This window comes from Macrotis lagotis, chromosome 2, assembly GCF_037893015.1.
Source record: "Macrotis lagotis isolate mMagLag1 chromosome 2, bilby.v1.9.chrom.fasta, whole genome shotgun sequence".
In the NCBI taxonomy this organism is placed as follows: Eukaryota; Metazoa; Chordata; class Mammalia; order Peramelemorphia; family Peramelidae; genus Macrotis; species Macrotis lagotis.
Window position 1 is genome coordinate 130,745,369 of NC_133659.1, and position 25,574 is coordinate 130,770,942.

At 39.5% G+C, this 25,574-nt stretch overlaps 1 protein-coding gene across 3 annotated transcripts in view; it reads right to left on the reverse strand.

Annotated features, from left to right (window-relative positions):
* TMEM63A (transmembrane protein 63A) overlaps positions 1-21,653 on the reverse strand; it is a 51,500-nt gene extending 29,847 nt beyond the window's left edge. Inside the window, exons 1-7 of one of the 3 annotated variants that reach the window (XM_074222809.1) lie at positions 21,556-21,653; positions 14,831-15,048; positions 10,189-10,388; positions 9,600-9,679; positions 6,347-6,410; positions 4,262-4,299; positions 53-195 (exon numbers count right to left, since the gene is read on the reverse strand). In XM_074222809.1, the coding sequence (XP_074078910.1) occupies positions 53-195; positions 4,262-4,299; positions 6,347-6,410; positions 9,600-9,679; positions 10,189-10,386 (523 nt within the window). In that variant the 5' untranslated portion in view covers positions 10,387-10,388; positions 14,831-15,048; positions 21,556-21,653. The other 2 variants (XM_074222808.1, XM_074222810.1) reach the window with 2 other exon arrangements.
* Between the last annotated feature and the right edge of the window lie 3,921 nt (positions 21,654-25,574).

The window sequence follows — 25,574 nt, forward strand, 5'->3', positions numbered from 1 at the left end:
GCTCTGGCTTCTTCCTTCTCCATTCAGAGAAGTGGGTAGGGAAAATTCTTACCCAGTAAATCGCCAGAGAGATTGACAGGTAGGATGACACACAGTGACAGAAAGCTGATCACCACCAGCAGGAAGATGATATGGCGTTGGAAGGACAGATAATGTATGGCATCATCTCCACACCACTCCTGAATCTGTTCATCTCTGGACAGACACAGACACACAACAAATACAACTTCAGTTGAATGAAGTGGGCCAGAAATTCCTCCAGAACCCAATTGCTACCTTGGTTTATGTTAACAGGATTTCATACAACCACCTAAGTGTGTAAAGCATGCACATATATGTGCATTCAAAAGATTTTTCTACCTGTTTGAATCAGTCAACAAAACATTTACTAAATATCCACATGTGCCAGAAACTGAGCTAAGCACATATTCCTAAACACTAGTGATACAAAGACAAAAATGAAGCAGCCCCTACCCTCAAGGAACTTATATTTTATTGGACATGCAAAGATGTTAAGGAGGGAGGGTCTAGAAACCCCAATCAGTATCATGTTGGTCAGCTTCACAGGGAGACAGTCCAATGACCAAGGAGAAAGTTTCTGGATGGCCAGTGGCATCCTTACTGCATTTCCCTGTCTCCATCTCTGTTCACCACATGGGAAATCTGAAATAGGGAAGAAGAGATTCTAGGGAAGCCCAACTCTAATCCTAAAAGTTGTCCCCTCTGCCCTGGCCTCTCCCTGATGGGGCCAGAGGAATAAACTAGTAGGTTTTTTTCCCTTGACAATGCTGCATAAGGGAGGTCTAGGGATAGGAAGAATCCTGGGATTAAGGATTTGAAGATTATGCCATGATGATAGAGAAAGGATTAACCAGTCAGGAAGACCTGGGCTGGAAGCTTGCCTCATACTGTTGATCATATGACTTTGAGCAAGTCACAATCTCTCTGAATCTATTTCCTCAGTTCTAAAATAAAGTATTGGACCAGATGACCTCTGGGGACTCTTCTAGTTAAAAATCAGTGCTATTGTGACTACTGCTGTTTTGTGCTCTAGAGGGAGAAGGTGAACCACCTTTTATTCAATGTTAACTGATGATGAGGTCCTTAGACACCCACCACTTCTCAGGAAGTCAAAAGTCAATATGACTAGTAGAGTAGTAACAGCTCCATCACACCTTCAAACCTTTTAAACCATATTTCACCTTCTGGGTTTAAATCGAACCTGACTCTCCTGAGGACACCAAAGGAGATAGTATTGAGGGAAAAGGAGGTTACTTCTCTGTTACTTCTCTGATTCCTTCTCTATAACTTTATACCATTTGCCTAAGACCTTTTTCCTCTTTTGAAAGTCAGGCAATACATACCATCCTCTGTTCTACTTACTTCTGGTCCCTTTCCTGATTTCTTTGGTTATTTTAGCATCTTGCTCATGGTTTCTTGCTCTGTGTCATCTCCTGCTATCTTCCTGAGGAACTCAAATATTCAGCCAGTCTAAGAGCTAAACAGCATAATCCCTCGATCCTACAACACTCTCTTTTCAGTTGCATACAGGCATGGCTATACCTTAGGATTTACTATTACTCAGTACCATGTGTCTTTCAAGTCTCCCAACTTCCAAGATTCTATCACTTCTTTCATCCTCACACACTAAAACCTATTCTTTGTCCTTAACATGACTATCATTCTTCCAATCTAACCTCCCATTCTGGCTTTATCTGCTTCCACACCCAGCTTGCCAACCTTCCATTTTCAAGTTTTTACCACCTCTATTCCAGAATGCTTTGCCCCTGCCCTTCTGTCCTTCTCGTTTCATTAATTTCATCCCTGACACCATCCTCAGCATCTTATTTCTCTATTTTGATTCTCTGGCTGATTTCACTCCAGATGGATGGTCCATACCTTTAACTGGGCTCTCACTGAAGTTCAGTAATTCTACTTTGCTCCCTAATTAATTCTCCCCCAAACCACTGCTTTGCTTCCTGCCTGAATCTCAAAGCCAAATGAGAAGCAACTCCCAGAGAGATGCAGCCTGGTAATTAATTCTGCTAGTACTGTGAGTTTGGTACTACAGACCAAGAAAAGAAAGTTCTTGGCACTATCAAATGGTCCAACATCAGAACCCAGTATGATTTAATCAGTGGAAATGACAAGGATGCATCACCATTTGTTTACCTACTGTACTCTAAGGATCATGAAACCTTTCCATCGGACTTGAAGCTAAATATGTTGTCTCCTCCAAGAGAATATGAATTTCATAAAAGCAGAGTGCTCTGCATGCTGTAAACACTTAATAAATATTTTTTCATTTATTTATTCAAAGACAACCTCATTCAGTCCCATACTTTTAACTACCACCTCTAAGCAGATGACCCCCAAAATTTACCTCCAACCCTAACTGTTCTTTTGGGTTTGAGGCCTCTATCTCCAACAGAGTATAGGATACCTCCTTCTGGATCTCCCACAAACATTTCATTCTCAACATGTCCTACAAACTAAGCTTATTATCTTTCTCCCTAAACACACTTCTGACTTTATTATTTCTATCAGAGGTACCACTAATAATATAATCTCCAAGGTTTAAAATTCTGGGGTTATCTTTGAATCTTCTGACTCCTTCACCTCTTATACCCAATTAATAATCAAATTCTATTGAGTGTAGCTATTCAATATTTTTCAAGTCTGTTTTCCCTTCCCCATCCCTCACCTCTAATCCCACTGCTAATTACTACCACCAATAATCTCTAAGATGTATTTCTATCTCCATTACTTTTCTACAGAATCACAAAATTTCTAAATTGGAAAGGCCCTTCAGTGATCTTTTCCATTCCTAATTACTATCCACCAATAACCTCTAATAGGTATTCCTATTTCCATCCTCTTCCTACAGAATCACAAAATTTCTAAATTAGAAAATGGCCCTTAGTTGCCATTTAAGTTACCACCCCTCCCCAATTCTTTTTGGTCATCCAGTTTTTGTTTAAAGACCACTGATGAAAAGGGAAACCTACTGCTTTCCATGGCCACCTAATTCCACTTTTGGATAACTCTGTTAAGAATTAAGGATAGCAAGATGGTGCCATGGTAGATAAAGTACAGGCCCTAGAGTCAGGGAGACTCATCTTCCTGAATTCAGAGTTGGCCTCAGAAACTTACTAATTATGTACCCCTGGTCAAGGTACTTTACCCTGTTTGCCTCTATTTCCTCATCTATAAAATGAACTGGAGAAAGAAATGGCAAGCCACTTCAGAAAATCCCAAATGGGATCACAAAGAGTTGGACATGACAAATGACTGAACAACAAAATTACAAAGCTACCATTCCACAATAGTGAATCAAGTGAATATCACAGTCCTGAAAATTTGAATCAAACAGTATTATGCAACAGGTCTCAAAAGGGGCTCTCTTCATTTAGCTGTATAGTTTTTACTTCTAAACCTAAATTCTTTTTATTACATCTTGCTTCACAGTAAGTGCTCTGATATTCTGTTGAATAAAGTAATGAGTAACAGAAAAAAATCAAGTTTCCTTCATCAATTTTAACTGAAACATTCTTTATGTCCTTCAACTCCCATTGCCTTTTGTTGGGAGTAGGAGAAAACAGAAAAATACCAAACCACTTGGAGTTATAATTAGACTTAATGTTGGTGATTTGCAACTAATAAAGAAATCTTAATTGTAGGTTTTAATCAATGGGTAGTTTTTCATGGAGCTAACTTAGAGATGAGGAAGAAAACAAATTTGTATTCTTCTGTTTTGGCAGTGACCTGGTCCAAGTGGAAAATTGCCAATAACGTATTCAATCTTGTTTAGAGAGAAAGTAATACACAAAGTTGTAGACTCCAACAAATGGCAGAATTTATGTTTTGGGTAACTGATAAAAAAAAAAAAAGGAGAGTTCCATCCACAACTCTCCTTCCTCCTCTGTCATTTCCCACTCTTTGTGACTACTTCACATTCCCAAGATGGTCTATTACAAAACATGAGGCCTCTCTATGTTTCAGTAATGGATGGCTTTGTTTTTGTGGTTTCCTTTCCTTTTGGGAATTCTTTTTCCAAAGCAGAAGGGCTCCTGGGATGAAATTTATGCTTCAACCCCAAGATAATGCTTATGCTGCAATAAAAATACAACACACTTCTATAAAATACTATCATTCTCTACCCCAATTCAGCTCATCTCTTTCCTCCCTAATCTTCCTACCATCCAAATAAATGAGCTGTAACAAAAGATCCAAGTGACTGCTCCCTCCATCACATACTTACTGCATTCGGAAAACAGCAGTTAGCCATGAACAACACCCCTGGAAAGAAAGAACAATTTGATTAGCTTCTAAACATCTGTTGCTTTGAGGAGACAGCTGTTTTCATAATCTTTGAAATCAGACAACAATTTAATCTCTTATTAAGCTGAAAGCAGTTTATCTATCCCCAGTTTTGCAGGCTGCCCCTTTGTCCCCCCTCAAGACAGTCTCCATATGCTCCTTGTAAAAGAAAAAATCACAGCCGTGTACCATGTGTGTGGAACATTGGTGAAAACATTTCTTTCAAGTCTCAACAATTTTGGAAAAAAATATTTTTAAAGCTCAAGAGGACACAGTCTAAGCACTTAAATCAAGAGATGATGACATCTTAGGGATGATTTGGAGACATCAATGCAGAGCCTGTCAGTAGAACATTTGGAAAACAACTGTTTGCCCCTGGGCCAGAAATGTAGGGGGTAATAATTAACAATTTGGGGCAAACTTAGTGTAAGGAAGTTATAAATTGTTTGTAGACTTTAGAAGAAATCACAATTATCTTTAAACTTAAAACTACCTTAACTCAAAAGTAGGTCAGCAATCTTAACTGCTTTCTTTCTTTTTTTTTCTCTGCTGTCTTATTTCCCCTTCTCTCTCCCTCACCTTCCTTTTCCCCCTTCTGTCCTATTCTCTTGCCCTTCTCCCTCCCTCCCTCCCTTCCCCTCTTCCAACACTACACCTTCATTCTACCAAGTGTCCCTCTTGGGGACTTTAACCCTTGACATCAGGGTTGAAGGAATATTGACCTCTGTCTTACCTATTATTTCTAGCTTGTTCACATGAATTCTTTAAGTATCCAATTCTATTCTAATCTACAACACATCTTTTCAAATAGTATCCATTTTATTCTCCATTGCTATGGTTACAGGTGCATTGCCAGTTTCTTTGATGAGCATAGACCAAACAAGCACCTAATTACCCAGGGGAATCTTGGGGGGAAAAAAGTCACAATCTCTCTGAACCTCAGTTTCTTCCCATGTCGAATTAAAGGGTTAGACAAAAATGGCTTCTTAGGTCCCTCCCAGCTTTATATCTAGGATGTCATAATAACTGGTGTTATTATTGTTAGTATCAATAAAACACCTGATATTAAGATAGCATTTTGACATTTACTAAGCTTTCTTCAAAACAACCCTGTAAGGTAGATAGTAGACATACTATAATTGTTTCACAGCTAAGGTGGGGGGGGTGACTTTCAGAGAAGTTAAACAATTTACCCAGGATCCTATAGCTTGTGAGACCAGAAATCATTTATTCAGGCAAATTTCCCCTAAACCTGTCCTGCCCCCTTGTGGTATACTTAATGTCTGAGCTAAATACTGGAAGTGATGCAGGAAAATGATGTAGAGAATTATGAATGTAGCAGAAACAAAATCTGTAATCTTATATGCTGTTGAATCTTGATAATGGGTAGAGTTTCCCAGCTCTTGAGATGTAAACTGACTCCCTGTGGATTCAATCCTTCCTTCTCTTGATGCTCTTGTTTGTATCTTGTCCCCCCATTTTCCCTGTCACTGAACTTTGGCCTTAAAAGCTTGCATGACAGGAAATGATATATTGAACTTGGGGGTCTAGCACCTTGGGATAGGATGGAGCAGTATGTAGCTTTCCTTTGGAAGATACATGGCCCAAGGTATAAGACCACTCCCCAAGTGCCACCCTCTGACCAATTTACCATAGAAGGGTATTTAATAGGAAGTGCTGCTCCTTCGAGCTCTTCAGAAGGATGTGGCTTTCTCATGCCCTTCCTTAATCCTCGTGGAGCATGGTGGCCCTCTCCCTATGTGGCCTGGTTGAACCAACATTCATGGATGCCTGCCCTTCTCCTTCTCTCTCTCTCTCTCTCTCTCTCTCTCTCTCTCTCTCTCTCTCTCCCCCTTCCTACTAATTTTGGCCTGTGTGCAAATTCCTTCGCCTTTTCAGTCGCCTTAAATCTTCTGTCAGGAATCTAAATCTTTAATAACTGGCAAGAGAGGTAGTACTACATTCAAATTTGTGAACACTCCCTTATAGCCACAGCTCAAGCTGCTCTGTCCTTTAAAATACTAACCAGATCTGATTCAAAGTCATGATGCCCCGAGGAAGAGGAAGACAGCCTCTGGTATCTGGATGCTCTGGGACAAAGAAGGAGAGAAAGATAGTCAATCTATGTAATCACTCACACTGCCCACAATTATCCCCCCCCAATTCTGGGTTGGAATTCCATTCCCCCTCCTAAGTCACCCCATTCCCTTAGAGTAGAATCAATCATATTTGCTCCCTTCAAGTCCACTTGGAGAATTCCTGAGTCAGTTGGAAAGGAAACACAGCTTTCTACTTTTTCCTATTGCCAAGTTCCAGCTATAGAAATTTAAAAGGTACTTACTCTAGTTGCCTTTTACAGGACTCTAAACAGCAGAACATAAATCAATGCAAATATGCAAAACCTACCTGAGAAAACCATAACTATTTCAAAATGCAAAAGGTTTTTAAAAACTTGTAATCTTTGAGAAACAGAACTGTGTGGTTCTGAGATATTAGTAGATTATAAATACACATAGATTGTGGGTTGAATGTGTCCATAACCTCAGCAGAAGATAGTCTACGATAGGCAGGCCCTATGTGTCATCTGTCCATACTTCCCCGGCCCAACTTTCTGCAGAAACATTGTTCAGTGAAAAATTTTTTGACAAGGGCAGTACACTTTCCATCTATTTTTAGGTTCTGTACAGTAGTTCTATACAGTCATGCCAAACTCAAACTGAAAGGGATCCCTGAGGGCTGCATATTGACTTAGAAAACCACAATTTAGCATTACCTATGTTTTGTGGTATTTTTATTTACATCATTTCCCAATTACATTTTTTTGACAAGGTAATGGGATTAAGTGACTTGCCTAAGGTCATACAGCTAAGTATTATGTATCTGAGGCTGGATTTGAAGTCAGGTCCTCCTGACTCCAGGGTCAGTGCTGTATTCCTTGCAATACCTAGCTGACTCCAAAGCATTTTCCTGACAACAAATCAGTGATAAAGAAACTAAAGATCAAGGCCAGTATGGGCCAAGATGGCTCAGAGTGAGAATTAATAGCAATTTTTCTGTTTTGACCAAAAATTCCAAGGGTCTTCCCCATTTGGATAGATTGCCTCAGACAAAGTGAGATCTGTTGGTGAGATCTAAAGACCTTAGCTCAAAAAGGCTACTCCTACATTCAGGGTCATCTCCAGTTTTCAAGATATGAATCTGACCACTGAACCTGATGCCTTCAGAAAAGAAAGTGAGGCTGGTGATTTAGCACAGCATCCCCTCACTCAAATCCAATTCATTTGCAAGTCATTGCATCACCTCCCTGATGTCAAGGTAGAAGGACAAACAGCAACAATAAGGAAATTAAAGATCTGAGAAATTATGACTTTTCTAAATTCATTCAGTTTCTAAGTGTTAGAATCAAGGTTTCAAGTTCATCTTTTTTTTTTAGGTTTTTGCAAGGGAAATGGGGTTAAGTGGCTTGCCCAAGGCCACACAGCTAGGTCATCATTAAGTGTCTGAGACAGGATTTGAACCCAGGTACTCCTGACTACAGGGCTGGTGCTTTATCCACTGCACCACCTAGCTGACCCTCAAGTTCATCTTTCGTTCATTTGATTCTAAGTTCAGTATATACTGCATATTCCACCTCACAAAAACTTTTATTGAGGCTTGATTTTTTTCTCTTTCCTTACCTTCAAAAAGCAAACAGCCCAAGACTTCTTTCAATTAAAACCTAAACAAATGGTATCATAGTTTTGTTCCTGGGGTTATCACATGCAATTTCACAAATTGATACAAGGGAGAAAATAGCTTTGATGTGACAAACAATCCACGTTCCCCAGGGCTATTTACCCCACCCACAGAGGCCACATTTTTGCACCAGCTTAGGGTGGTGGGAAGAGAAGACACTGTAGTGAGGAATTCTCAGCTGAAGCTGCCTAGCAAGGGACAAAGGAATCCAGGGTCTATTCCCCAGTTTTCCCTACTAACATGCTAGTGCAGCAGCAACTACAATAGCCAGATATGCATAATAACTGACCAGATGTGGAAATTCCAGTTGTTTGGATCTATAATTTGCCATCACCTTTCTCCCTTTAATATAAAATGTACAAAGAACCTTCAAAGCAAAGTATGATATTATGTGGAAGAAAGAGTTTATGTCTTCTAAAAGAGCCATGTTATTTTTCAATAAACTCAAACAGTACCCAAGCAGTTGTTATGTCCATTGGACTTTTTGGGGGTTGAAAAGAACTGCTATAGCTCAAATATTCACGGATGGACTTTTTTGTCCTAATGAGTGCTTTCCTTGTTTGGAGTTCATTAACCTCAAAAGAACTACACTTGAAATAAGCAAATTGAGTAAAGACATCCTCATCTTTCCACATTTTCCTCAATGTTGAAACACACAGGGAGTTATAGCAACATTATTTCCTTTTACATTTTTATTTTGCTGCCAAGAACCCTGGTAAGAAGACCAGAGAGATTGACTAATATGGAGAGTTGTATAACACAATAATATGGAGAGTTGTGTAACACAATTATATATGTATAACATATATCAGATTACTTGCAATCCTAAAGTGAGGGGAGGGAAGGTGAAAAGGAGAAAACTTTACAAAAATGAATGTTGAAAACTATCTTTAAATATAATTGAAAAAATAAAAGAAATTAAAAAAAGATGAGGCATCTCTTTCCTGAGATGGGCAGCAAGGGACTAGGCAAGGAGGGGTATTTCCAATAGCAAGAACAAAAAGGTCATTTAAATGGTGATGCACTGACTGAGCAAGGATTATATTATAAGCCTACATTCACTTCCTGGGCCAAGAGCCAGTCATATTTCTGAACCACCCCCTAACATGTTTATCAAGTTAATCAAGTTAAAACAAAGCTCTAGGGTCACTGTTAAGTGAAAAAAAAAAGTCAAAAATAGAATGTCTGGAAGTGGAGTGTGTGTGTGTGGGGGGGGGTCTAAGGGGGATTAGCCTTAGTCACTATTTTATGGGTTGCTTGTATTATAAGAGCTCACACTTACATTGGCTTCATGCTTTGCAAAGCTCTTAAAAGCCTCATGGCAATTCTTGTGGGGTGGGGGAAGAAAAGTTATCTTTGTTCTGGTAAATGTGCCAACTGGAAGAGTTATATATACTCAACCACATACTCCCTGCCCCAAGGAACACTACCCAAAAGGCCCTTCTTCTGCCCCAACTTTACCATTTCCCCCTCCCCACAGGGGACAGTTCAGCTTCCATTACATTGAGGTGGGTTTCATCTACTCTCACACCAAGGAGTCTTACCTGTCTGCTTCTGACACCAATGCAATGCGGCCATAGTCCCAAAATCTTCTTCGAATTATAGAAAACACAACTATCAAAAACTAGGAGCAGGAAAAAAAAAGAGGGGTGGGGGAAAGAGAAAGAGAAACAGATGCATTACAATCTAATTCTTGGGGATAACGGGTGGTATCACCATCCTAAGTCCACTGACTACATGGTCAGCATGCTATGTACCTCCAGCACTGATGATTTCCTCTCTATGGGCATGGAAAGCCAGTCATTTCTCAGTATCCTCCTCAGCTGCATCTCAGTAAGAGGACAGACTCTTTTCTCAGTGGAGGCTTCAGCAGGAGCTGCTTTCCCTGAACTCAATATTATCTAATAGTAGAGTAACCACTCTCACTGCCCAACTTCTCCTAACATCAAAAAAGAAAAGTTGAGAAGTAACACTCCCACTTTACCCCATTGCCTTGCAAAAAACCTAAAAAATAAAAAAAAGTGACACTGTCTCCCTCTTCCTCCTACAAGCTCCTTAAAGATAGGAGCCACTACATAGTGCAATCTATCTAGTGTTCCCTCCCCAAAGCAAAGAGGAATGGGAGCATCTCACCAAGAAGCAGCTGACATCTATGAGCAGGACAGTCGGAACGCCACCAAAAGTCACTCCCTGGAGTACGGTGCTAGTATTGTTGAGAGTACTGTAGCAATATGTATCATTGGGCTTATCACCAATACTCAGCCTCTCTCTGCTCCTGATCACCCCAGAATGCCACAGACCCAGGAGTGGGAAACTTGTTGTCCCCTTCATTCCTGGAGGCCAGATAGGAAAAGAGGAGGAAAAAAGGGAAACAAAAAAAACATCAATGATAAAATACAGATATTTCCTTGAGACCCCTCCACTGGTATCAGTATCTTTTATGCTGTTGTAAGGGATGCAAGCTTCTTTACAAAGATTGATGAATAAGCAGGAAGTCAGCTGGAGAGAAAGTGATTCAGAATTCCTATGTGCCTGGCAGCAATAGTTCCATTGTTTAAGCAATTCCAGATTGTCAGAGGGATTGGGACAGCCAGGCTTACTCTGGGTAGCATTTAAAAAGTAGATCTCCTAGAACACAGATTGTCAAATGGAAATTAGCTGAGGTGGGTAAATCTAGATCAAGAGGAAACCTGTAGAAGCTGCCAATGTTTTAAGAGACTCTAGCTTGTGAACTTCTTTCTAAAAATATTTTGGCAATTCAATTTTAACATAATTGGTTTACTTATAATGAAAGAATCTCAAGTCCATTTCATATTCAGATTCACTGAAGGAACTTGAGAGGTTTACATTCCCTCTCCCTCCAAAAAAGACTCAGGGGAGCATAGGAGAGCCATCTTCAAACTTTTTTAATGATTATCAATTTGAGAAGAGTTAGATTTGATCAGTTTGGCCCCAAAGGGCTGAACTAAGAGCCATGGAGTTAGAAGATAAATGATGCAATGAGGAAAATCTTGACTGCCTCAAGAGATAGAAGGTTACTCTTTGTTGGAGAACTTCAGGAAAAGGCTGGAAGACAGATTATACTTGGTCAAGTTTGATCCTAAAGGGAAGAACCATGAGACAGGAAGAAGCTGAAAAGAGGCAAGTGTTGAATGGTCTAGGAAAAATTTCTGAACAATTGGAGCTGTCCAAAACAATATAGGCTTCCATGGGACTAAATGGGTTGCCCCTCATTAGTGACTTTCAAACAGATTGGACATGTGGATTAAGAACCCTAGACCAAGATGAAAATTCTCTCAGTCCTAAGGGCCACTAGCAGGATCACTGGCAAATGTGAAAGAAAAGAGGAAGAAAGGGAATAGAGACATCAAAGTGACATGATGAATAGAATTCAGGACCTGAGGTCAAAAAGACCACAATTACTTACTACCTGTGTAACTTCTCTAAGTCACAGTTTTCACCTCTGTAAAATGAAGGCACTAGACTTCATGGCTTCTAGGGTCCTGTCTAGTTCTAAATCTATGATTCTATCATCCCATGAGGATTCCTTCTCAAGGATGGGTCAAACTAGATGACTGATAACTTCCAAGTTTATGAGTATCCAATACTACACAAGGATGAAGAACCTCCAACAGATTTACATTTTTTTAAGACTGCAGATCAAAATAATATATAGTACATTATATGATAACAGCTCACATTTCTATATTACCTTAAGGTTTACAAAACCCTTACCTCACAAATCTATGAGGAACTATGGTAGTATTATTTATGCAGGTGTGGAAATTGTAGCTATACCTGTGGTTCCACCTGTATGATGACAAATGAAAAATCTGAGAGAGAGTTTTGAGTAATAAATAATTAATTTATCAATTAGGCTAGCTAATAATAAATAAATTGATGGTCAGTAGTTTCTCTAGGTAACCAAAAACCCCTAAAGCAGACACTGAATAACTTAACTATTTTTTTGAAAAGGAATTCCCCTGAAGGGAGAAATCAACACTGATAAGTGGAATTAAATGAGAAAATGAAGTAGAAGTCTTCAGCTCTAACTACTGAGAATGTGGCCTGATCATGAGACATGGCCACCTCTAGTAATCTGAACAGAGGCATATATTTCCACCATGATCACTCTGGTTGGTTTTCTCTTTCATGAACTGGCTCACCCCAAACTCCTATGGAGTGGTTACAAGGACATGGGAATATTTCTTAGGGCAAAAATTCTATTTACACTTTAAACAGAAGTAAGATTTTCCATTTGGACTTTTTGTCTTACATAAAGCTTTAGATTTTAGTAATATATATTCATTGCAAAGGAAAGTTAAAACAGTCTTTTTTTTTTTTTTTAGCCAGAAGTGTAATCAAGGTGCATTATGTACTTTCCTACTTAAAGCAAAATAGAAAATGTTTTGAGTATCAAACAGTATGATATATATCCTGGAGATGACATTTTCATCTAACACTAGAATGTTAGAAACATGAAAATTATTTTTAAACAATATGTAAAGTCAAAGTTGGTTCAAAACAGTCTTTATTATTAAAGCATTAATCATGAAATTTAGCACTAGATCATGGTTGCCCAACCTTTTAGCTCTTCTGGATCTCATCTCCTAACAAAAACTTGTCAAGGGTCAAATAGGGAATTTATGACTACAAGGTAACCCATATCAGTGACTATAATAATAAAATTCAATAATGCTACAAATGGGCTTTGAGGGTCACATGGCAGATGGTATGTTGAACAGACCTGCATTAGATCATATCTAGAACCTGCAGCTGTGCTAGAAGTATGCAGATTTGTCATTCATTTTGTACAGCAATCAAAGTTAAAACCTGTTACTGAGTTTACAGAGCTATTTTTGATAACAATAACTCAAATCCTCTATTGTAGTTTGGATACTAGCTTCCATGTTGTATAGCATTTGTCTGATTCAAAATGAAAGATTTCCTTTTTTTTTTCAAATTCTAAATCTATTATATAGTAAATATCAGCAATATTAATTTAAAACTGATGCAAGTACAAGTAATAAAATTAGTCATGAAGAGTTAAAAAAAAGTAGTTGGGTGAGGTTGCACAAATTCCATAAGGATTAGGAAAATCTATCTTATCAATCAATCAGGTCCTTAGGAGACTAGTTGACTGAACTATGGGGGTTGGTCCCTAAATGAGGAAATAAAGGGGAAAGAGCCTTAATTCTAATTTAATATATATAACAGCAAAATAAGTTTCCCCTAATCACATTATTTTTAGACACAGATACACTCCACCAGCCCTCTCCTTTTGCCCCTGGATTCAAATACCTGGTTAAACTTTAATTCCAGAAATCTAGATCATTCAAACTGAGAACTTCTCCAATTTTATAGGCAACAAAAGTTTTAAGAGCAGGCAACATTTATATATCACACTAAGACTTAAAAAGTACTTAAAATATGTAGTCTCATCTGATTCATAGCCACCAGGCTGGATATGTGTGTGCACACTTAGGTGTAAATAGGGAAGGAAGTATAAGGTAAATATGAGACCAAGTGAAATAATGCATAAATATATATAGTCCTTTGAAACCTTAAAGTTATATATAAAAATGATTATTATCCTTATTGTTGTTATGGTTGTTTACATGCTGAGAAGCAGCATGGTTGGGAGAAAATCTTGAAAGCAGAAGACTTGGGTTCTAGATAACTATAGACAGACAGACACATACACAAACACACACATCTAGGGCATCTCATTAACCTCAGTATTCTAAGGTGCAAATAAGATGGCAACTTGCATTAGTAGAAGGACTCATCACATGGGAATTCTTCACCATGGCAATGAAATTATGGATCCAAGCCTATTAGGTACTTCTTGTTACTACTCAGTCATTTTTAGTCCTGTCTGACCCTATTTGGGGTTTTCTTAACAAAAATACTGGAGTGGTTTGCCATTTTCTTCTCCAGCTCATTTTACAGATCAGAAAACTGAAGCAAACAGGAGTGACAGCTAGGAAATATCTAAGGTCAGATTTGAACTCAGGAAGATGAGTCTTCCTGACTCTAAAGTCCAACACTCCATCCACTGTGCCACCTATCTGCCTAGGTACATATAAATATCATTATCCAGGGGCGGCTAGGTGGCATAGTGGATAAAGCACCAGCCCCGGAGTCAGGAGTACCTGGGTTCAAATCCGGTCTCAGACACTTAATAATTACCTAGCTGCATGGCCTTGGGCAAGTCATTTAAGCCTATTTGCCTTGCAAAAAAAAATCCTAAAAAAAATTAAATGAATAAATATCATTATCCTCATTTTACAAATGAAGAATTTAAAGCTTGGAAATATGAACTGACTTGCCCAAGGAGCTTCTAACTCTAAGTCCAGTGTCCTTTTCCTAGGATCACAGAGCACTCCTCAATTTCAAGTACTTAGCCTCTGGCTTTGCACAAACATGGAAGGCACTCACAAATTTAGTGAATGACTTAATAAATGAGTTTAACAGAATATTCAGGAAACACATCCAAAAAAGGACATCAATGTATTTCTGGACACATCCCTTAAATGATTTTTTTCCTCTCTTGTATAAAATGAGGCACTGCTTGCAGAAGCAACTTAGCAAAGGAAACGGTTGTGGTCCTGGAATGATATATGTGGATAGGTGGTTTAAAGACTAGGGTAACAACTGCTGAGTTTCCCTATTTCCTTTCACAATGGCTTCCAGATAGGTCCCAAACTGAACTCCCAAGGAATTTCAGTACAGCAAGATTAATGCTTTCCCATCCCCTCATCCTTACACTTACTGGGTGACTGGAATTAGGAGTCTGTGAAAATGGCCTCAGCTGGTACCTTCTCTGGGGTTTGCCAAGGGAGCAAGGGAGGGGCACATTCCGTGCCTCTGGCTCACTACAGCCTAGCCTCCCACACAGTAGAAAGTCGGACTCCTCCAGGGCCACAACTCATTTCCTGCAGGTCTTGAAAAACCAGCGTCTTGGAGGTCATTCGGCCTTCATGGATTGCTCTAAGAGGGATAGGAAAGAATGTCAAAAAAAGTCAAATCATGTTCCTTGCTGCTCATTTTGCATTCCCTGTAGTTGCCCAAACATCTGACTTTAAGCCCTTCTAAGAGCCCCAGTGCATCTCTTCTTTTTTTTCCAGTATCTGCCCAAATATAAAAAAATTGGCTAGTTTTGCTTCCTTTTTCTCACTCTTCAAGCAATCAATTCTATCTCTCCAAAGAGAGTTCCTTCCAGTGATTTCCCACTTTGATCAATTTTCCCTTTTCCCCCAAGAAGAGATAGTAGTAGCAGCCCAGAAAGATGACCTTTTAGGTCAACAGTGTTCTAGTTCCCAAAAGGCCTCTCCCCCTGCTCCATGCAAGACCCATGGTAGAATAAACCCAGTAGTTGATATGAAAGAAAAGGAAAGAATAGAGGACTGAGTGCAGTTCAATAGCAAAAGGCAAGGTTTTTTGATTGTTTTTCAATTCAATTTTTCAATTATCAATATTTATTAAGCAGCTGTATAACAGATAACTATTAGGTGCTAAGGATACAAATAAAACCAGGAGATTGTCTTTTTCCTCAAGGAGCTTCCATTCTACTAGCTTTGGTCCTCCCATAATGTAAATACATAACTTATTATGTTAATACATGATGTATTCACATAAAAGTAAACCCAGGATACATGTAAAATAAATACAGAATAATTGGGGACAGGGGAGGAAATGAAGAGATAAGGAAAATGAAGGGAGTCAGGAAGGCTTTCTGAAAGAGGTGTCACTTGAGTTGGACTTTGAAGGGAATTAAAGGTTCTGAAAGGATAAGGAGGGAGAGCTACTAAAACATTAGACTATCTATACAAAGGCAGAAGGGTGGGAAATGGAGAGTTGGGTACAGGGAACAATAAATAAGATGATGTGATTGGAGTGCTGAGTTTCTGAGAAGAAATCATGAGTGAAAAAATGAGTGTTGAATTTTTGAAAGGAAATAATGTGTCATCAGCCTGGAAAGCATTATATTCCAAATAGGAATTTGTATTTGATCCCAGAAGCAAAAGGAAGCCACTTAGAGAGCATCTTGTGTTAGTTTAGGAGGCAAAAGCAACACTGCCAGGGTTTGATGTCATGGGCCTCTTTCTAGCAGAGTTTTAGCAGATGAGGGGGATCCACTCCAGCTCCCCTTTCTACCTCTCCCAACCTGCTTCCCAACTATCAGTCATAAGTATATTTCTTGATTCTTTTCTTTGGGACTAAAGGCTTCTCCTGGACAATTCTATAGAAGATAATACAAAGAAGTGATGGACAGTTCAATCCTGTCACCTTGGGAATTCCACTAAGGATTCTGAATTTCTTTTGAGGACTCACAATATACTATACATCTCCGGATAGAGAACTAATAGACTCAATGTGTAGGTTAAAACATTTTTCCTTTCTTTACTTTTATTTTTTTGGGGGGTGGGGTGGGAGCATAGCTAATGCAGTAATACATTTTGCTTCATATGTATACTGTGTATTGTATTTCTTGTCTTATCAATAGGTAGGGGAAAGAGAGAATTAAAATAAAATACAAACATACACACTGAACAACAACAAAATTTCCTTTGATTGGTTTTGTAGCCTGGATGTCATTTTTGTTCGCATCATAATGGGCAATATACCAAAGCCCAATGTACTGTCATATCCTAGAACTTCCCAGGTCAGTAGTTCATCTAAATAATGACATTCCTGGTTCTGCCAACTTGGCACATCTCATCAGTTTCACTGTCTTGCTGGGTTGCCATAATAATAATAATAATAATAATAATAATAATAATAATAATAACTGATTTTTTCCTGTTTACAATTTCTAAAACACTTTTCATATTTTATTTAATCTGAAATTCATCTCTCCTGGCGGGGGGGGGGGGGGGGCTAAAGTTAGAATCAGTCAGGGTAGAACCTAAGAATCAAACCCAATCCATGTGAGTCCCTGTTCTTGAGGAACTCTGGTCCACAGGCTACATTTGCATAAATCTAAGTGTATATGTATGTATGTGTATGTGTGTGTATATATATATATATATATATATATATATATATATATATATATATATATATATATATATATACTAGCTTCCCGGTCAAAGCTTAACCTTTGAGAACAAGGGCTAGCCTTATTCTTGTCTTTGTTTAAACTCCACCCTGTATGTTATTGCTTAGTATGTTATTTTTCAGTAATTGGTTTGCCATTCCTTTCCCCAGTTCATTTTATAGGTGAGGAGCTGAAGCAAACAAGGTTAAGTAACTTGGCCAGGGTCATACAGTTACAGTAAGTATCTGAGATCGGATTTGAACCCATGAAGACCAGTATTTCTGATTCCAAAATTAGTTCTCTGATCACTGCACCATCTAGCTGCCACTTCATATTACTTAATGTCCTTCCTTCCTTCCATTCATATCCTCAACACCTAATATTATAGGCTAGGTGTAAGCCAGACATTTAAGCTTGCTGACTGATTGAGCACTGAAAACCTCAGATAAATAGGACTTAGCAGTGAATTTTCACCTACCAGATGGCTGTGACAGAGATGTGATGCTGAGGATCATTAGCTTTGATGTAGTGGATAAGAGTCTAAGCCACAATGGGATAGCTAGTTACCAACCCTGGAGTTAGGAGGACCCAAGTTCAAATTCTGCCTCAGATACTTGATTTTCTAAGAAGATCATGATGTCAGGGAAGTGATGGCATGACAAGCAAGTGAACTGGATTTCAGTGAGGGGTGCTGTGCTAAGATACCAGCCTCACTTTCTCCTTCAGAGACATCTGGATCTAATAACCAAATGTGAATCAAGATGACTGGATATGGCCCCAATGCAAGTGACTTGCCCAAGATCACATAGCCAGAAAGTATCAAATGCCTAAGGCTAGATTCAAACACCCATCCTCCTGTCTCTAAGGCCAATGTTCTACGTATTTTGACAACCAGCTGCCTTTTAGACACTTTATACTTATCAGCTATGTGACTTTGGGCAATTCACTTTAACCCCATTGCCCTACGACTCAATAAAGAGTCTAAGGCATTAGAAACTAGCCAGGCTGGAACTTACCAAGGAGGAGTGTTCTGAGAATACATTCAGAATATGTCTCATAACTAGACTAGCTGGTTCAATATAACAAAATAAATAAATAATAAAGTAGCATAGTGGGAAGAGTGTTAGAATTGGGATCAGGGATCCTGGGTTCAAATTCTAACTCTGAACCAGAAAAACATTGTACACCCTAAAAGCAACATGGGGGTGATGATCAACCCTGATGGACTTGCTCATCCCTTCAGTGCAACAACCAGGGACGATTTTGAGCTATCTGCAATGGAAAATACCATCTCTAACCAGAGAAAGAATTATGGACTTTGAACAAAGACCAAAGACTATTACCATCAAATTAGAAAAAAAAGTGTTATATTATTATATAATTTCACTATCTCATACTTCATTTTTCTTCCCTAAGAATATGATTTCTCTGTCATCACATTCAACTGAGATCAATGTATAACATGGAACCAATGTAAACACTAACAGAATGCCTTCTGTAGGGGGTGGGAGAAGGGAAGCAAGAACGGGGAGAAAATTGTAAAACTCAAAATAAATAAAATCTTTCTTAAAAACAAATTCCAACTCTGACATTTACTACCTATATCACCTTAGACAAGTCACTCAATATTTATTCCCCTCTGTTTCCTTATTTATAAAATAAGGGCATTAGCTTAAATGACCTCCAAGATCTCTTTCAGCTCTAAATATTCCCATCTTATTCCATCTAGAAACATTTTTAAAATAGCTGGGACAATTTTTCCATTTGATCTCTACAATATTCCTGCATAAATTCCCTCTGAGAAACAGAATTTAAGGAGCTAGCCCTAGATCATACTTCTGGGAAAAGGTATTGAAGCTGGCTCAACCCACCTAATTCAGTGTTCTTTCCAAGCACTGCTGTCCTCCCATAATATGTTTAAAACCTTGGATTCTCAGTCAAATGCAGTTGCTGACCTTAACTTTACCAAAGTGGTAACTGTAAATTTTGGTGCCTTCTGGGATCTGCATAGTAGTTCACAGCATAGATGGATGGAAAGGGCACTGAGTGGGAAGTTAAGAGACTTGAATTTCTCTTTCAATTCTGCCAGACTCACTATATGACCCTGGTAAGTTACCATTCCTGAGTCTCAGCTTCCTCAATTATAACATCAAACAAGTAACCCTTGTTTTTCCCTCCTAGAGAAGCTAGTGAGGGCTGAGCAGCTCAGATGAAAGGCTCTATAGAAACACGAAAGTACATTTTTTCCCCCTGCAATCCCATTAAACTTAAATATGATGCTTTAAGACAACAGTTAACTTCAAGCAATTTAGTCTCCTTTCCTCTGGGGTGCTTATCTCCTTTGAAATCCTATGACTTGGGATCTCTGATAACTTTAGATTAACAGGAACAGATACATCAGTAGATTTTGTTTGTTAGAAAAAGCTCCTCCACAGAAGACTCCTCATGGAGCAGACATCTGACTTCTGAAGTCATCTACTTAAACTTGAACTGTATCTATGCAAACTGGAGCTGGGAAACCTTGTGAGCTCTTCAAACTTGTGGCTTGCTAGTAAGGGAGAAGGGGGGGGAATTACAGCTCTTAGTTTTTAAAAACTCATTCCCACAAGCAAGAGGAACACATAAGCAATGTCCATAGGGGCAGCTCAAACTTGTATTTTCTTCAGTTCTGGTTTATGAATGATCAGCTGGCCAAAGTTCACCCTCAAACCAAACAGACTGGGCTGTGTGATGGTACTTCCAAAGGAAATGAGGACATGATTTTTGTTCCTGCCCACACCCAACTTTAATAGAGAAATTTCTGTAGATGTGGCATTATTAAGGGGTCCAATGAACTTCTTGTTTTGGGAAGGACATTTTTATGATCTGCTTTCTGAGGAAGAATGATTCCCTCTCATTGTACTCCTTTTGAAATCCTTCTCTACCTGCTAGTGCTTACTGGACACCCACTTCTGGAAACCCCAGAAAGGATAGCTATCACCTTTGGACAGCCTCACTGTCAACAGTCTGGGGCCTGAATCAGGAGCTTCCTGGGGCCTCCTCTCCCCACACCCCCAACTACTTAGTCCCTACTTGGGACTTGGAGCAGAGTCTGTACCAGGCACCCCATTACTACCTTGTCCTTGGAGGGAGGCACCTCCTTAAGGTTGAAATCACCAAAGTCACCTGATAACTTTGGCTTATCAATAGGTTTTGAAATCTCAGTAGATTTTCTTTCTTTGCAAAAAAAAAAAATAAATAAAACTTCCTTAGCCCTGTTCCTTCCCTTCTCCCATAGCCCCAGCTTTCAGGTCCTGTCCATCCCTACTCAAGGAGGCAAGCTGGTAACAGGTGGTTCACATTCAGGTAATTTCTTTCTCTATTGCATTGATCCAAAAGCTCGTGCTGGTTTTAAACCGATTAAAAGGCTTTTGGGGAATATAGTCTGCCTAAGTCTGTGTGGCTGAGTTCCAGCCTTTCAATAAGCAATCCCTGGATACCTTTCCAGTCAAGGTGAATAAATCTTGGTTGAATAAACCCAATCGATCAGACACAGAAATAAACTCTAGGGATACCATGGGGAAAACAATAGTCCCTGCCCTAAAGAGGCTTACTCTTTATTTCACTTGGTCTAGGGGAATGTAAATAGCTAAGTATCTAAAAGATACAGAGAAGGTGGAAGTTAACCTTAAAAGGGAGGGTTAGAAGCTTAGGGAGGAAAGGCCAACGGGAGCCAGCTCCGGGATAGGCCAGTGGAGGCTTCAGATGCCAGCTGTCGGGGAGGGAAAGGGGTACAGCCGCTGAGGTGGGGGCTGGGGGGGGAGAGAAAAGGATAAAAAAAGGAGGAAGAAAAGGGAAGGGCAGAAGAAAGGAGGCAGCAGGTTTAGGAAAGAATCTAGGGCGGCGTATAAGACCCAGAGGAAGAGAAGAGACTTGGTCTGCACTGCCCCGAGGTTAGAGCCTCGCTTCCTCCGGGGAGGCGCCTCTCTTGGAGTTCTGTGGGGATACCACCTGCCTATCCCCCCACCCCGGGACCACAGGCGGCGCCCCGCAACCCGACCCTTGACGTGGCAGGGTCGGGGGGACGGTGCCCCCAGCCCAGCCTGGCTCAGCCCCTAGCACCCCTGTGGCAGGCAGGCGAGGGGGCAGCAGCGGGGCGCCCCCCCATCCCTATCTCCCTTTACCTGTGGTCGTGACTCTGGCCGCGGCCCGGAGGGGTAGCTGAGCTCCACCTGGTCTGCCCCAGAGGCTACCTGACCACTTCAAAGTTACAAAGTGAAACTCAAACACTTCCATTGCACATGCGCAGAGGATCCGCCTCCTACCTAATTTGGGCAGGAATGCCTTACAGTTAAACTCACCGAGCCAGCTGTACCCACTCTGTAGGGCCAGCCCCCCGAACCTCCAGTCGCCACCTCTCTTTCTCAACCCCCCCACCCCCACCCCAGGTTGAACCCCACCCGCCTCACTAGACATACCCGAGCTTTTACAGACTTGACAGAAATCGTCCCATCCAAACAGCTCGTTTTACAGATAAGAGAAACTGGCTCTCCGAGACGGGAAGTGACTTGGCCAAGGTCCCAGGGGAAGTTTGCCAGTAGCCAGGCTGGTCTTAGCCGGGAGACGCACACAGGGTTTGGGGAACCTGAAATAAATTTGCTTTGACCTCCATCCTGGATGGGGAAAGGGGAAAAGGGGAAAAGGCCAGGTTCTAGGGCATGAGGCTAGGACCAAGGAGAGTGGAGGGATAGCTCCCATCTTTTCTTTTGGCATATTGTAAATTTCTGGGGAATTATTGCCAAAGGAAGTGAAGGTATGGGAGAAGATGGAAGCTAAGCTAAAAAGCTGATGCATAGATAATATGGAGGTGGGAGTAGACCTCTAGAAGCCAAAAGACCTCGGCTGGGTTGACTAAGTTGTTGTTATGACTCAAATTACAATTGATAAAATTTGCTACCCATCTCCTGACAGAGAAATGTTGGTAAACAGAGCATATCACATTTTTGGACATGGCCAGTGTGATAATCTGTTTTGCATGAATATATATATATATAATATATTTGTAATATGTAATATATATTACTATATATAATAAGTAACAAGGATTTGGTTTTTCTTTTTCTTTTTTTCAGAAGAGGGAAGTGAGGAGACAAATACTTGCTCCAAAGGGTCTGATGGGGCATATAAGTGGCAGTAAATAGAATGCCAGATCTAGAGTCAAGCAGATTCATTTTACTGAGTTTAAATCCAGCCTCAGACTGTCTTACTAGCTATGTGACCCTGTGTAAGTCACTTAATCCTGTTTGTCTTAGTTTTCCCTTCGGTAAAATGATCTGGAGAAGAAAATGGCCTACCGATCTAGGATCTTTGTCAAGAAAATGAGTCATAAAGAGATGACCAAACAACAACAACAACAAAAAAGGATCTGATGGACTCCAGTCTCTTTTTCTCGATTTAGAGAAATGCTCAGGGTAACAGCACTGGGTTCTGGAGGCAGATAATGACATCTGCAGTTATCACAGGGCCTGCTTAGTAGGTGATTAATAAATGCTAGTTGATGGGCAGACTGAGAAGTTTGCTACCCATCTATTTTATTCATTTTGGCTCTCTATTATGAGTCAAAATATGCATTTATATTTAAATGTTTCACATTTATACATCTTGGTACCACTAACAATAAAGTAAATTCTTGTAGGGCCAGGACTGTGTTTTATATTGCTTTTGCTTCCAACCTCTTTATCCTCTAGTCCAGTATTATACCTATACAATTTAGTAAGGTGATCCATAAATATTAAATGAGGATGGCACAGTATAGAGAACAGGAGACCTGGTCTTCAGGTCAGAAAGTTTCAGTCTTTTCTTTTGCTTGTCCAGACTGTGATCATAGTTAAATAATTTAGAGGGGTGGAGAATTAGCATTTCAAGAGACACTTTATAAATATTAACTCATTTGATTTTCAAAACCACCCTGTGAGACAGATGCTGTTATACTCATGTTGCATTTGAGGAAAATGAAAAAATAAACAAAACAGAAGTTAAGTGACTTGCTCAAAGTAACACAGGTAGTAAGTATGTCAGGTCAAATTTGAACTCAGGTCTTCCTGACTCTAGGCCTCTGTGCATTACCTACTAAAAGCACCTTGCTTAACTTGTTAATGGACCTAGACAATGTCTAAGAATGTCAAATTTAAAATAATATTTACTAATATTTGTATAGCTAAGCACTTCACAAATATTATCTCACTTGAGGTGTCATAACAAGTCCTTTGATTACTTCCGTTTTTAGATAAGGAAATGGGCAGACAGGCTAAGTGACTTGTCCAGGGTCACTAATATTTGACTGTGACTTGAATTGGTCTTCCTCTATCCAGCAACTCATAGATCTAAAACAGGAAATGAATCCATAGGCCTTCTAGTCCAAACACTTTATTTTAAAGATGAAGAAACTGAGGCCCAATGGAAGTTAAGTGACATATTTAAGATTTCATATAATTATCATAGTATGGAATTGGAATCCAGATCCTTTGATTTCAGAATTAATGTTCTTTCTACCATTACTGATCTTCATGGATAGTGGTGGTTTCCACACCAGAAATTCCACAAACTGGTGTAAAAGGAAAGAAGGAAGGAAGGGAGGGAGGGGGAGGAAGGGGCAGGAAGGGGCAGGAAGGGGGGAAGGAAGGAAGGAAGGAAGGAAGGAAGGAAGGAAGGAAAGAAAGAAAGAAGGAAGGAAGGAAGGAAGGAAGGAAGGAAAGAAAGAAAGAAAGAAAGAAAGAAAGAAAGAAAGAAAGAAAGAAAGAAAGAAAGAAAGAAAGAAGAAATTAGTTGCATTGTTCCAGATTATGGCAATTGGCTGTATATTTTTGGCAATTAGGTCACTTGCTACATTTTGCCAAATCCTAATCCTGGATTATTTCCTTCATTTACCTCTTTCAATCTGGTTCATACACTACCTAAAGGAACTGGAAGAAATTATGGAACCCTGAGGCCTGAGTTCACTACAAATTTATATCTCAGCTAGATCTCAGTGCTGTAAGGCAATCATTTCTTCTCCTCCCTAACTGATAAACTAGCCCCTTAGTCAGCTGTTCCAAACCTCTTCTCTCCTCAAGTCTCCATAGCACCTTCTACTCTTCTTAGGGATTCACTTTTTTAATGACTGAAACAATGCCAACAACAAACAGTGTCAACCTCCTTCCTCTCTGCTCAGATCCTAGCTTCTTCGAGAGGTTTTTCCTGGTCTCCCTAATTGCTAGTGTCTCTGAGATAAACAACCCCCCCCATCTACTTTCTATGTATATGTACCTAATTATTTATATTTATGGAAGTATCACAATCTCCCTTGAGGACAGTTATTCTTGTTGCCTTTCTTTGTGTTGCCATCAATTAGCACAGTGCCATCTGCCTGAGTTCAATCTGGTCTCAAGACACTAGCTGTAGGACCCTAGGCAAGTCACTTAACTTTGCTTGCTTCAGTTTCCTCATCTGTAAAATGAGCTGGAGAGGGAAATGGCAAATCACTCCAGCATCTCTGCCAAGAAAATACTAAATGGGGTCATGAAGAGTTGGACAGAACTGAAAACACATACACACACACAAACACACAACTTGAACTTGAAATAGCACATACTAAATGATTGTTGGTTGATTGATGGAGACAAAGTCTGTATTCTAATGAAACAAAGCAATACAAATTTAAACAATTTTACAAAGACATATCCCTTTTTTTTTTTTGCCAAAAAGCTAAACTATAAAGGTTAAAATTATAATAAAGGATCAGATCTAGGATTGAAATATTCTTTATTTCAGCAGCTAAGAAACATCTTGGGGTAGTAAAGAAGCAAGTATTCTTTCTATAGCCTGAATAAATGCCTTGAGTCATACATACATACACACACGACTGTTTTTCAAATATTTGTCATGTTATATAATAAAATATCATTTCATTGAAAGCACCACTGAGTTCATAGGAGTTCTTTGTTAACATATATTTTCTCAATCAATGGTATGGTCACTTACTGGGGAGGAGGTTTGCTAATTTTTTTCTTTTTGAAACTTTTAGGAGATAATGACTTATACCAAAGCCCATATCTTCTTTCCTTCCTATCTCTGTTTAAGTTTCTCTCTTCCTTGGAAGTTCTATTCAAGTACCATTCATTCCAGTACTTCCTTAACCTCTGTAGCTGAAAGCGCCCTCTCCCCTCTTCACATTTCTTCACCTTTAGCTCAGATCATTCCTTTTCGCTTTTCTCACTGTCTTTTGTATGTCTTTTTTTTTGTGCCAATGTTTTATCCTCATATCAGCTGAATTACAACTTCAAATAGATCTTCAAATAGATAAGATCCTTGAAACCTATTTTGAGCTTTCTCTGTCTTTGCATCCCCAGCACCTGGCACAGTGCCTTTTATATTTAAGTGTTTAATAAATATTTTGTTGAATTGAATCAAATTGAAGTTGGGGATGGGAAGTCTATCAGGACTGAGACAGAAATTATCA